Consider the following 12,888-nt stretch of genomic DNA (forward strand, 5'->3'; position numbering starts at 1 on the left):
CAGAATACCATTGGTGGAGGCCTAATAGTTATTAATCCTAATGGAGCTGTTTGCTGATAAACCCTAGCCACAGATCAAACTACTGAAGCCAACACCTAATAATTAAAGAACCTACACTTAAATTTCCTTATAATGTAATACAAATACTGTTTAACCTGAGATGAAATTGTTTTGTTTAGACATCATGATGAAACATACTCTTTAAAAATTAAACAGCTTGCCGTTTTTCAATGGGTACCACTTGCTTACATGCTACATTCTGGCAAAATTTCACTCAAACCTATAACACAAAAATTAAAGAAACTGTTACAATTATTGAGACAGTATGCAAACATCTTACTTGATTAGCCGGACATTTTTCAATATGAGCAACAATAATTTCTCCTGGTAGTGTGACTAAAATGTAGGAAGCCACATTACAGAGGGCTATGTTGTTTCCGTCAAATGTAATAACACTCAGTTCAGACAGTACAGAACACTGACCTAAAAAAGAACTGTCATTTAATGAAGTTACCACAAAACAGAATACTGTGCATTTTAAAAACAAACAAACAACCCCTCCAAACCCTTTTAGCAATATTGCTTTTGTATAAAGTACTTTTATATAAATAAAATCCTGCAACTGCTTTTGGAATTCCCCTGCCGACACTATACTGAGCCATAAGGAGAAACAAGCATCTTATGTCATTCAGTGACGATACCTTAACCAACTACAATGTACCCAGGGTAAGGGAGAAAGTGTAAACTGGCGAAAATTTTCACTTAAGTCAACATTTAACAGATATGGTCAATGAAACTCTACACTGTCAGATGAAATATATGCATTAAAATATACGTCTTGTTTAAGCTACTGATAACAAGAAACTCGTCTGTTCTATCTTGATACAAATAGTAAGAAATGTGATGTGGGTGTCAGCAATGCTGCAAAAATTTTAGTATGACTTTTCTATGGGCTTTTTGTTCCCTTAGCAAACAGTCTGCTCCCAATCTCCACGTTTCAAAATGTAAGTAAAAACTCCAGTTAGATCTAACAGAAATTTGGGGGTTCTGTCTTTCAGAAAAGGCCAATATTTAATTTTCTTCTCTAGTCTAGACAAAATTCTGAAATCTCAACATTTTCTACTGATAGAAATTCTGAAAAGTTTCAGCTGGAAAATGATGATAGATTTCATTTCAGTATTTTCATTCAGAATAAAATATTTTGACACTCATGAGTGTTAATGAATGTTAATTCAAAAATACCAGAACATTCACTATATTTCATTCTGTTTTGCTGATGAGACCCAAAACAGCTCCTTTAAATTAATTTTGGTATTAAACCTCATCTTCCCACAGTAGCAAACGTTTAGTTTAGTATTTGAAAATTACTTACAGGGACATTCCCATTCTGGGCAACAACTATCAGTATTAACTTGAAATGGCATTCCTCGAAAACCACAGTCTGGCTTCTGCACATCTCTAGGGCAGTTCTTTGAAAGGTTGTATAACATCCAACCCATATTAACACATACATACTGGCTACATTTGTCAACAGGTTCAAGGTATCTTGGCTGTCATGTAAGAAAAAAAAAAACAGAATCAACTTTGCATTCACAGCAGTTGTAGAGTCCTAGTGGTCACTAGTTCATTACCCCGAGATAATTCTGAGACAGAATTATCATCTCTGTATCACCCCTTATATGTGTTTATCACTAGGTCTGGTAGCTGGACTAAAATACTCTTTTGCCATGCACCTTTAGATACAGCATACACGCACATTTGCTCTTGCTTTTGAACACTGGAAGATGCATAGGATATCAGCAACCTAGCCATACCCTTTAGGTCTATCACAGGCAATTTGGTGCTCTAGACAGGGTCCCAGTTAACTCATGAAATATTGTTAACTCAATATTCTGCTGCATATTCATTCAATATTCTGCATGCTACTACTAAGAAGGAAAAGGCCCCCAAATAACCAGAACACCAAGCAGAACAAAGTAGCACTTTCTTTGAGAGACTGAATACATATAAAAATAAAGATATCAATAAAATAAATTGCATTAAAGTAAGTGGAAATCTAAAGATAATTCACCCAGTCAATCCTTCAGACCAGCATGTCCACAAGGCTTGGAAGAGGCAAATATGTTTTATAATTTAGATTCAGAGTGTCTAACTCTACTATACAAGCTTAATTAGGTTGTAGGTCTTGATATTTGCATCAGTTATTTTGGAAAGAATTGCTTATTTGTAGTTGTTACAGGTGACCGCTTTGTGGACCCCCATCTTTCTACCCACACCCTTCCTGTTTCACCTATTTTGGTGGAATACTCTATAAAGTATTTTATCTATTGAGGCTGTCTGTCATATTCAGTAATGACCCAAAGCATTTTAAGAAAAAGCCATCATGCATTCACACCATTTTAAACCCTTTCACAAAGAAATTTCAAAGAAAGACTAGGTGATATTATGCAGAAACAAGCCAGCAATTAACCCCTAAATTCCATAGGTTATGGCTCTTTCTGTACCTAAAAATATGTTATCTACCTGTTGTATGTTATCTGTTATATGCTATCTAGAATCAGCACACAGCTTTAACAGCCAATTTTTTCCAGAGCAATACATCCAAGTTGCAGACTATACCACAGTAGTTAAAAAAAATGGATACAACAATCCTCTAAGAATAATTATTTTAAAATATAAAAATAAAAACAAAATTGGAAGATATTTTATTATACTTAAACTCTGATATATCAAGCATAGCATAAAAGAATGGCTTGAAAAGCAATATATATATATTAACACATAGGGGCAAATAAAACTCATCATACCACACATTCAGAAGATGCAGACATAAGTGTATGCACAGGCTCTGAAGAGGAAGGCAGGACCATTTCACCACTGGAACGAGATAAGTTCGTTACAGTTCCATTCTGCAACTCTGTGGGCTCTGTTAAATTAAAATAAGGTTTAACAGTTCTCTGTGTTAGGATTTTAAACCAATCTGATGTTGTTACATCTGGGACTTCAGAGAGGGAGAGAGATTTTACTGAAGTTGTGTCATTTTTGCTTGAAAAAGGTGAACTCTGAACTGCAAATGCTGTCAAATAAGGCATGGAAGATTTCTCAGTAGTGGTCAACTTTGTCTTGGTGACATTCCTTTGCACATTTGAAGTCTGACTGCTTTCTAAAATATCTGCAGTTTTTTCAAATGATGTTGCATATTTAAATTCTGAAGCTGTAAACAAGGTACTCTTCATCTGTGAAAACGGACTTACAGTACCTGTTGTTTTCATGACTGTCATTTTTAGAGTTTCTTTAGTGCTTTGTGAAACTTGAGATGGTGCAGATGTAAATAAAAATTTGTGTGCCACATGCATAGGTATTTCTGTGGTAGCAGGAACTGAAGCTGAAGCCATATAAAATTTCAAGTCAGCAACAGGAGAATCAGTGGGTTTTGTAGTAATCCTAGGGGCTATAGTAGTGCCAGAAGTAACTAATAAAGTGGCTGAAGGTGGTGTTTTTGCAAAAATATAACCTGTTTTTAAGGATGTAGCATTCACAGTTATATTCATGGTCACTGTTGTAGTGGATTGAGCAATGCTTCCAGCTGATATGATAGATTTTGTTCCATCTTCTGCTGAAGCACTTACTGAAGAACTCTGCTTTCCTAGAGAAACAGTAGAGAGATGAGTGGTCTTAGGAGGAGGTGAAGACACAGAGACCCTACTGAACTGGCTTTCTAAAGTGACTTCAGGAGTTTTAGGTGTTAGCAAATAGGGCATTATAATGGATGTTTTTAGTGCTGCTGAAAGGCTAGTAGAAGGGCTGGTGTTTAAAGTAAATGTAGAAAAACCTACAGAAGAGGTTGCAAAATCTATAATTGCAGTTTTTGAGGTTCCATGTGTATCTAGAGATGAAAGCGATATTTGGCTAACAGTTATATTTTGTGTTAATGAAGATGTCCTACCAGATACAGGAATCAATGAAGAACTTGTAGAATGGGATGTTACAGAAGATGGTATTGATGTTGATAAAAAGATTGAAAACAAAGACGATGAACTTGTAAGAGAAGGTTCTTTAGAAATTAAAGTGCCTGCTTTTTGTGCCACAGGGGCAGTTTTCAATTCTGTATGTGGACTGCTTGGGCATTCTGTAATTTTTGAAGTGGTTATTAACGAAACATTTAGAGGTAATACGAATGTCCTAAGAGGGAAGACTGTAGAACTAATGGATTTCTTTGGCTTCTTAGAAGTAGATGACAGCAAAAAGGAGTCAGTGTGCACTGCATATTTATTTTCTTTTGGGGCTGTACTTGCAATAGACACATCAGAGATTTCAGGATTGACTAGAAGAGATACTGAAACAGTGGATGGTTCTTTATAAAGATTCTTTGAGATAACAGTGACACCTCCCATAGATTTGGGTTTCAGGGAGGAAATCAGAGAAGGCAGTGGTATAGATACTGTGTGCATTACAGAAGGACTCAAAGAAGTGTTTGTAGGGATTTGAGAAGCAACTTGAGGGGAAGATCCAGTCATTACAGGCAAAGCAGTAGAAATATTGCCTTTCATTAATGGAGATGTCTGTTTGGGAACAGTCACTTGAATTTCCTTTGAAGATAAAAATGACTTTGGAGAAAAACTAGCTAAAGAACTAGTATTTAATGATACCAGAGAAGTTTTAGACAAGGCTTTTGTTGTTTCCAAATATGAAGGTGTGATTAATTGAGGAAAACTTGTCTCAAAGCTAGTAAACCTAGAAGTACTCGGAATTTGAAGAGCAGTTGAAGTCAGTGCAGAAATGGATGCTGGGTGAACTACAGGATGACCAATGCTAGAATTGGTTCCTATAGACAAAGGAGATATAGGAGAAGCAGATGTGCTTAGTGCAAACTGTGACCTGGAAGAAATGTGGGTCTTGTGAAAGTTGCTCTGCCAGCCAGCAAAGCAGACAAAGACGACACTTCAGAGGATACTGCTGATCCCTTAGAATGACTTACTGAAGGATTTCCACTTCTTCAAATCCCCATAGGCAGCTCAGAAGTTATAAAAGATGGTTTGGAGGTTAAAGTTGTAGTAGGGGAGCAGTTCCTAGCTGAGTGGTTGACGATTCAAGTGGAAATGGTACTACAACTAGGGAAGCGGGCATTAACAATGCAGAACGCGCTGGAACAGGACTGGCACTGAGTGGGGTAAAAGCATGGTTGTTGGAGTTGCTACTATAATGGGTAAAGTTATAGATACAGTAGAACTGACAGTATGTGATGTGACTACTGATGCTTGAAGAGCAGTTGGAAAATCTGTTGAAGAGATGAGTTTGGAAAGGACAGAAGAGCTTGCTGTGCTGTGAAGTACATCAGAAGGCTCCACTGTACTTGGTAATGCGAATGTGGAGTAGGTGGCTGCATTAGATGATTCCAGTGAAAAAAAGTCTGTAATGGACTGCGCCGACATATCCATTCCCCTTGGAGTTACATCTGTTTTCATGGTTATTTTGTCAGGAGCTGGCTCAATCCTCGTAGCAACAAATACAGGAGGTGTCTGAGGAAATCTCTCCGTGGTAGCAACTGTGTGAGAGGTTAACGATGAAAGTTTTGTTCCAGCTGCTGATTCCGTAGGTGTCACAGGTATACCTAAAAGGAAAATGCATGTTTCACTCCTTTTACTGGATTATTGGTAGAGCAAAATAGAAATATCTATCTATACTCAGGTCCCATTTAAATATTAACAAATTAGAGGACAATTTTGTGAAAAGTTAACTTGTCAATGACTGCAAAGAAAATGAATATGGGTTCCAGGTTGCCTGATGGCTTTAAGGAACTCAACTCACTCTCAAGAATTTTTCTGATTTTCTTTGCAAATGGAGTAGCTAATTTTTTTACTATTGAAAACCTTGATTTTGCAGAGCAGTTTTGAAGCAACAAGGGAGTTCTATGGAAAATTCTGTAAATACAGACTAGTAAAATATTTGGAACAAATAGATTAAACAATGTGTTGTCTTCTTTTATATCTTTGGATGGCAATATATTATATGTGAAAACTTTGTACTGACAAATATCAGGCATAACGTGATTAATTCAGACTTATAAAATAAAAAAGGACTATGTATAAAAATGTAATTATTATTGTAAAAGAATACAGTATCCCCAAAATAAGTGAATAATGTGGTATCTTCACACACCAGAAGTTATGAAATAGATGCACTGGATTTGTTACTGGTGGCTCACCAGCTGAAAAGCCTGAACTCCTCACTGCAGCAGCATTTTTTTCATTTGGGATGTCTCTCATATACATATTATACAGAAGCAGTTATATAGCCAAATCACAGTTGTTGCGAGTCTAACACCATGACAAAAGGTTGAGTTTTACACAGCATTAGAGGAATGAAGGAATTCAGCTTTAGGTATGACTTGTTTGGATGTAGGATTTTGGATGAATGGGAATGCAGTGTATGGCCCAGGGAGGCATTCTTCAACAGAAGAATGTTCTGTTAAAACATTTAATAGCAAAAACAAAGTACATTTGATTGAAAACTTTAATGGGATCTGTAGAGCGATTTGTAAGACTAGACAAAATAATAAAACGTACTTACAGTCTTCTGGATAAACACATTTAAGTGTGACCTCATCAAGGATCATGTTTTTGGGACAGTATGGCAAACATCCTTCAACCCTTTAAAATATTACACAGTTATTTCTAAAGCAGAAGTGGCACAGTAGAAATATAAATTAGTTTTAAACTAGTTCAATTTGGCAAAATGAAACATTTCAGTGTGCCTCTGTCAGAGTTCTGAGAAATTTGTAGTGTAATGAAGAATACACAGTATTTTGAGGCATAATAAGGTCAATAAGACATTGAACAGCTTAACTCTGTTTCTAAATCATTAATAATCCATTCTTCAGACATGATAGTTTTGGAACATTCTGCTTCTGACAACCCCGTGGGAGTTCAGATCCCTAAGCAAAAAGGTTTCCAATGAGACAAAGAACTTCACTACAAGATCACTGCTCAGATTTGAGATATTAAGGCATTTATATTGACTTTATAAGATGCCTCTCAGTCTTGTGTACCACCACAGAGCAGGAAAATGCAGGCAAGTCCATATCTTCCCTTATTTTTTAACTTTTTATGTATTTTTAATGATAAAATCATTAAATTAACAATCAGTGTACCCATCTGGAAAAAGCTAAGGAAGACAACAGAGGAAATATGTTTTAGGAATGTGTCTAATCTTGAACAGCATATGCCTAGGGAGATATGCTGAAAATCAAAGTATCTTTTCCACCAGATTTTGTGCCCTGAATTTTAGACAATTTTTCTTTTAGTTTGTTTTACAAAAATTGTGGTTCTGTAGATGTCAGAGGAAATCCATGTAGACCAAAAATTTTATTACTACTAATAACTAACAAACTAATATTGGCAATGTGAAATCCCTTACATCATGCCAACCTGCATCTCTAATGATAAAATTCCATCTTTTTACAGGAGGAGGCGTAGTTCGCCCTTACTTCTTCAAGTTTTGATCTGTCCCTTAAACACCAGAAAGATGTAGTCTTACAGCAACATGGTTTCTGTGGTGTGAATGAATATATCATCACAGAAGGGAATAATCTTCATTTCATTTTATTTCATTATTTCATTAAATAGATGTCTACATAGTACTACCAGAAGTTAATCACCTAGGCTAAATACAAACCTTCTTTCTATTTGTTCCTACTTGTATCTAAGGATCACATATAAACAGGAATAAATATAATGGGGAAACAGGATGCTTGTTACAAATGGTTTCACATGACTTGTGAGACTTGTTCAATTCTTGTTGCAATGCTATTGAAATCTGGATGAATAAAAATTAATGAATACTGCAGCGGCAGCAACTTGCAGAAAACATATGGTACACATACTACACAAAACAATACACTAGCAATACTGAGTTTAACGTGACTTACGGAGGAAGAAATTTACATGCTATTCCTTCAGGATCACTACATGTTTTAAAACAGGGATTAGCACAAGGTTCATATCTCCATTCACAAATCCTTCTATATGGCACAGATGCACTGAGTTCTAAGAAATAAGGAAAAAGTATCATTTATGCACTGTGTAGTCAATAAACTATAAATTTATAGTCTTTTCTACAATGTACATTGGGATGTTCAGAAAAATAAAATGCTGAAAACAAAGTACAGAAATTCTCAAAAACTTCCAAATAGATGAGATTTTGTTCATTTGAATAAGTATTTCAAATTCAATCAAGTTAAAAGATACTGAAGCATCAAAGGTACAAACAGCCACTCACTTTTAACAAAGTATTTGGTTAAAAAAACTTAAAAATTAATTAAACATAGAGTATGTACTATTGGTTTCAGGAGCAACAGAGTTACCCCATTCATTTACCAGAATAAGTATCTGTAGCTCACTAACAGGACATTAACACGCATCTTTTTATGACATGCCACATTCATTTTGAAAGAATTAACAACGAAAATGTAGTCCAAAGATGAAGTGATCTTCATAGTGGAAAAAAATTGGAAATAATATTGGAGGTGGAATGGAAGACAAGGACAGAATAGTAATCAAAAATAGGAGAAAATGTATTTGTTATTATTGTTGATGAAAGCAAGTCCCTCTGAAGGCTGTCTGTGAATAGATACGCTCCACTCATTCCTGGGGATTATGCAAAACTTACCTTCAATACTAAAGCTACTTGAACGTTTGAATTCTTCTGAATCATCATACTTTGCCACTTTAACACCAGATGATGTGAGAATGATGAAAAAGCCTTTTTTACTGTGCATTTCAAAGGCACTGAACCCTGGACTCCAGAGGCCTTGGTGGTGGAAGAATGAGGCTTGTCTCCGAAAGGAGGCACTTGCCTGCCACTGTTCCAGCCCAACACTTTCATTGTCATATACATACAGAAAGTAGTTTGGTCTTTCAGCAGATTCAAGGGAAACGAGAGAAAGAGCTGCCACAAACAAAATATAAGGCTGTTACCTGTAAGTTTTTCACAGAAAAAAATCTAAAAGCAAGATTACAAATCGTATACTGGCTGTTAATCAGCTCATTTTAAACAGCTGCTTTTCAAAAAAAAATTCCAGTTTTATGTAGCATAAAAAAGTTAAAATTGCAGACTCTAAAGGAAACTTCAAATAACATAATCCAGCCCTCACCAAAGAGATAATCAGTTAGACTAAAACTACATTCGTATAATCAGCCTTCGATATAATTCATAAGCAGCCTCAGATTGTGACATTCTCAAATTGTGACAGTTTATTCTCAAATTCAGATAAAAGTCTAACAGTTCAACTGTGCCAAAATTTTGCTAATAAATAAGACCACGCATATTTTGTAAGAACAAGCCTGAATTCACCTTGAGGTCTGTTTTTTACATACAGCTATTTCCAGGAATACAGTAAGAAAACCTGCGACCAAACACAAAACTTTTATATTTACTCTATCCTTGCCTAGAAATCAAAAGTGAAAAAAAATTTCTGAAAATTTCAAAACTTAAAAGAAGGCCAACATCAGATTTGGTTGCCAACTCGAATAAGATCTTTGAGTTTCTTTCATTTATATAAATACTATCTCATCCCTTATAGATATGAAAACTACCTGTGAACTGCCTAGCTACAACACATATTTTACTTACATTACTTACATCTGTTAGAGAATTTCACAAGACTTCATTAATTTTTCTATTTTATACACTTTCCATTTTCAAAATCATATCTAAAAACCTAATTCCTCCACTGCAAAATTGTCAGCTGCTTGTGAATATAGTTCCAAATTTTTACTGTAAAGACAGCCCTTCTCTGCATTGAATTTTGAGAGTTTGGGATTTTTTTCAACAAATTAAACTACAGAAAGCAGTCTACAGAAAGCAGTGGCAAAGTCTGTATTGACTTCATTGACACAAACCCAATATATGTCAAGAAATGCAGAAGGAAAACTATTTAAACATATTTGGCTTTGGTTGTATACTTTGGATATGTCTCTGGTAAGTGAAAAATAGAGCTCAGAAATAGCTGTTAGCTAAAGCAAACTTCTCTCTACATTGTCTTGAGATGCTGCACAACAATCACGCAGGAGACAGGCTGATGTTCTAAGCTGCACATTTTATACTGCACTGAAAGTCCCCCAAAAGAAGAAAAGATACAGCAGAAATGGCTCTACTGGAGACAAATATATTCCTGCATTCATCTTTAGAATTGATACTCACTAGCTACATACACAAAGTTTTCCTATTTCCGGTTATACAATCTAATTACATTTTTCTCACAAAGGAATTCTGCTCACTCGTATTTTGTAACATTTCCAAAATAATCTTTTAAAAGTCAGCTTTAAAACTGGCAGCTAGATTTTCCAATATTTTTTTCAAAAAAATCAGCATTCCTCTTCAAAACTAGAATGTTCGCTTCCTCACTTGTTGTGATGCTTGAAAAATGATTCATATAGTTTGAAAAACATGAATTGCCTTAAAAAAAAGTTGAGAACACTTACATAGATCTTTATCTTTGAAAAGTCCTGGAGTTATCACGAAACTAAAAAATACATTTCCATATGCTCCAGTTCTAGGCAGGGGAAATATCCTTCTACTGGATATGTTAGCTCCTATGATTGTATCATTCTGTCCATAACTTGCCAAAATATATGGTCCTTCACCAAGCCCTAAGAGAAGAAAAATCAAATGTAAAAAAAATAATCATACTCACATAACATACAAAACCTAAGTCTTAGTTGACAGAATATATTGCCTTAAATATTTCACCATACCTGGAATCAATTAAGTTTGGAACTACAGCTCAACACCTCAAGGTATTATGCTGGAATATGTGTGTGTCTTCCTGTTTAATACCCTTATTCTTTGTTTGCTGTCCAGAATACAAATAACCTTCCTGCTTCCTTATGGTATGTAGTCTTTTACATGTCCATATTTCTTTACATTGGAAGATGAACTGAAGAACTAATATTATTGTTCACAACTAGGCACTGAAGCTACAGCTTTCAAATTATAAGGCTGTGATTCAACTTTTGACAGCAATAATGCTTAAGCATTTGTCTTGTTCATCCTCTCCCACAAACCGTTTTCTTCTTTCCTACTGTCCCACTTATGCCATCCCAAGAGCTTGGGGAGGGAACCTATCCAGCTGAATAATAATCAGCTGAATTTTCCAATCTGGTTCACCACATAGTCATCCAAAAGATCATGCCAATATAAGAGTGGCAACTGCTTCAGCCCGTAGCACTGCCAAAACGTTGCTTGCCAAACTACACCCACACTCCCCACAGCAAGCCCTGGGAGCTACTACTGCCATGCTGGAAAGGCGAACAGGGATGCATCCAGTTAGAATAACTTCAGCCTTTACCCCTCTGAAAGAATCAAGAGCAGCATACTTCTAAAACCTTACCTTGTGAGTAATAAACAAAATCTAAGTTTCGTGAAAGCTTTTAATCCTTTCAGTGGAAGAGCTGAACCCCCCTCCCAACCTAGGACAGCTCCAATGCCAGTATGGCCACAAGAGGGAAGGAATGCTCATAATAATGAGATTTGGCTCAGTAGGAAGTTAGGCACCAATTTTTGAAGAAAACTGCATGATAATCACTACTGTTTTTATATGGAAACTATGGTGGAGCTCACACGCATATGAAGCTCACAAGTTTGCCACAAAATAACCATCTTTACAGAGAAAGTGGTAAGGCAATTACAGACTGTTTATTCTAAATCCTCTGGCTTTTTTCCTTCTAAACTAACAGATATTTTGCCTGTGACTTCAGCAGAAGCAGGACTGAGCTGTAATCCATAAAGTTTCCATAAAGATTCCACAATTTGACATCAGGCAGAACAAAAAAGAATCAGAGCTGAAGGAGGAGCCACCCTACATCCCAAAAGGTGTTTAGGTGGCACTTGATGGCCAACACATGCATAAAGTCATCCTTTGCTTTCTTTTTAAATAAGACAAAAATCCCCTATTGCAAGGAATATCATGGAAAGTTTGGTATACCTAGCAGGATTTACATGCTGAAAAGTACTGCGCCAGACCCTTTGAAGGAGAAAAATATCTGTCTACTGTATGATGCTCGCTACAGGATGTGAGTTGCTAAAAAGGACATATTGAAAGTCACACTCATACCATTGCAGTTAGCCAAGTTTCCCTTTCTTTTTAATACCTCTGTTCCCACAACCCACCTGCAGGGTATCCAAATCTAAGATGGGGTGCCACAGAAATTACACAAATATCACTCTAATTTTAAGCTGTTTTTACAGTACAATGCTTGTGAGATTTGTCAATAAAATCTTTTATCCTACCAATTCCAAAATATAACAGGCCCCGGTTCTGGATCTTACAGTGCAGACACAAGCTAACATCCTTGTAGTGCTTCTCCCTGACTTCCAAGATATGCTTCATGGCCTGGTAGTTCACCTACGCTCACTGACAATAACAAGCTCAGGAGCTGAGACATAGGGAAAACCAAGACCATTCAGCATAATGAGGCCACTGACTTTAACCCATTAAAAGTACAAGCAATCAGTTAAAAGTACATACATCAGTCAAAGTAGAGCTAGAAAAAACCAATCAATGAATTCAATTGAATTCTTAATTGAACCAGAGCAATCTCTTTTACATGTCCTCAATTTCAGAAGGAAAAACAAAAAGCAAGCCCCTTCAGAAGGCAAACCTAGAAGGTAATTATATTGTGTGAGAAATGTTCATAGAGTTTGAGAGTTTTCTATTTTTTCTAAAAATCATACCAAATTAATTATTAATTCAGTATCATTAGAGATGAAGTATATCTGCACCATTAATTTTTGAAGAAAGATGCTTCACAGTTTCACCATACCAGAAACAGTTAGTTCAATGAAGTGGAAAATAAAGTGGTAATAGCCATGTAAAAAACTTGTAAGATG

General features: G+C 35.9%; 1 protein-coding gene across 1 annotated transcript in view; it reads right to left on the reverse strand.

The window, feature by feature from the left end:
- OTOGL (otogelin like) overlaps positions 1 to 12,888 on the reverse strand; it is a 96,867-nt gene that overhangs the window by 25,131 nt on the left and 58,848 nt on the right. The window contains exons 32-39 of the mRNA XM_067289926.1: positions 10,482 to 10,649; positions 8,668 to 8,946; positions 7,928 to 8,045; positions 6,571 to 6,650; positions 5,354 to 5,611; positions 2,808 to 3,646; positions 1,373 to 1,550; positions 341 to 483 (exon numbers count right to left, since the gene is read on the reverse strand). Of these exons, the coding sequence (XP_067146027.1) occupies positions 341 to 483; positions 1,373 to 1,550; positions 2,808 to 3,646; positions 5,354 to 5,611; positions 6,571 to 6,650; positions 7,928 to 8,045; positions 8,668 to 8,946; positions 10,482 to 10,649 (2,063 nt within the window). The remainder of the gene's footprint in view (positions 1 to 340; positions 484 to 1,372; positions 1,551 to 2,807; positions 3,647 to 5,353; positions 5,612 to 6,570; positions 6,651 to 7,927; positions 8,046 to 8,667; positions 8,947 to 10,481; positions 10,650 to 12,888) is intronic.

Source organism: Apteryx mantelli, chromosome 1 (assembly GCF_036417845.1).
Source record: "Apteryx mantelli isolate bAptMan1 chromosome 1, bAptMan1.hap1, whole genome shotgun sequence".
NCBI lineage: Eukaryota > Metazoa > Chordata > Aves > Apterygiformes > Apterygidae > Apteryx > Apteryx mantelli.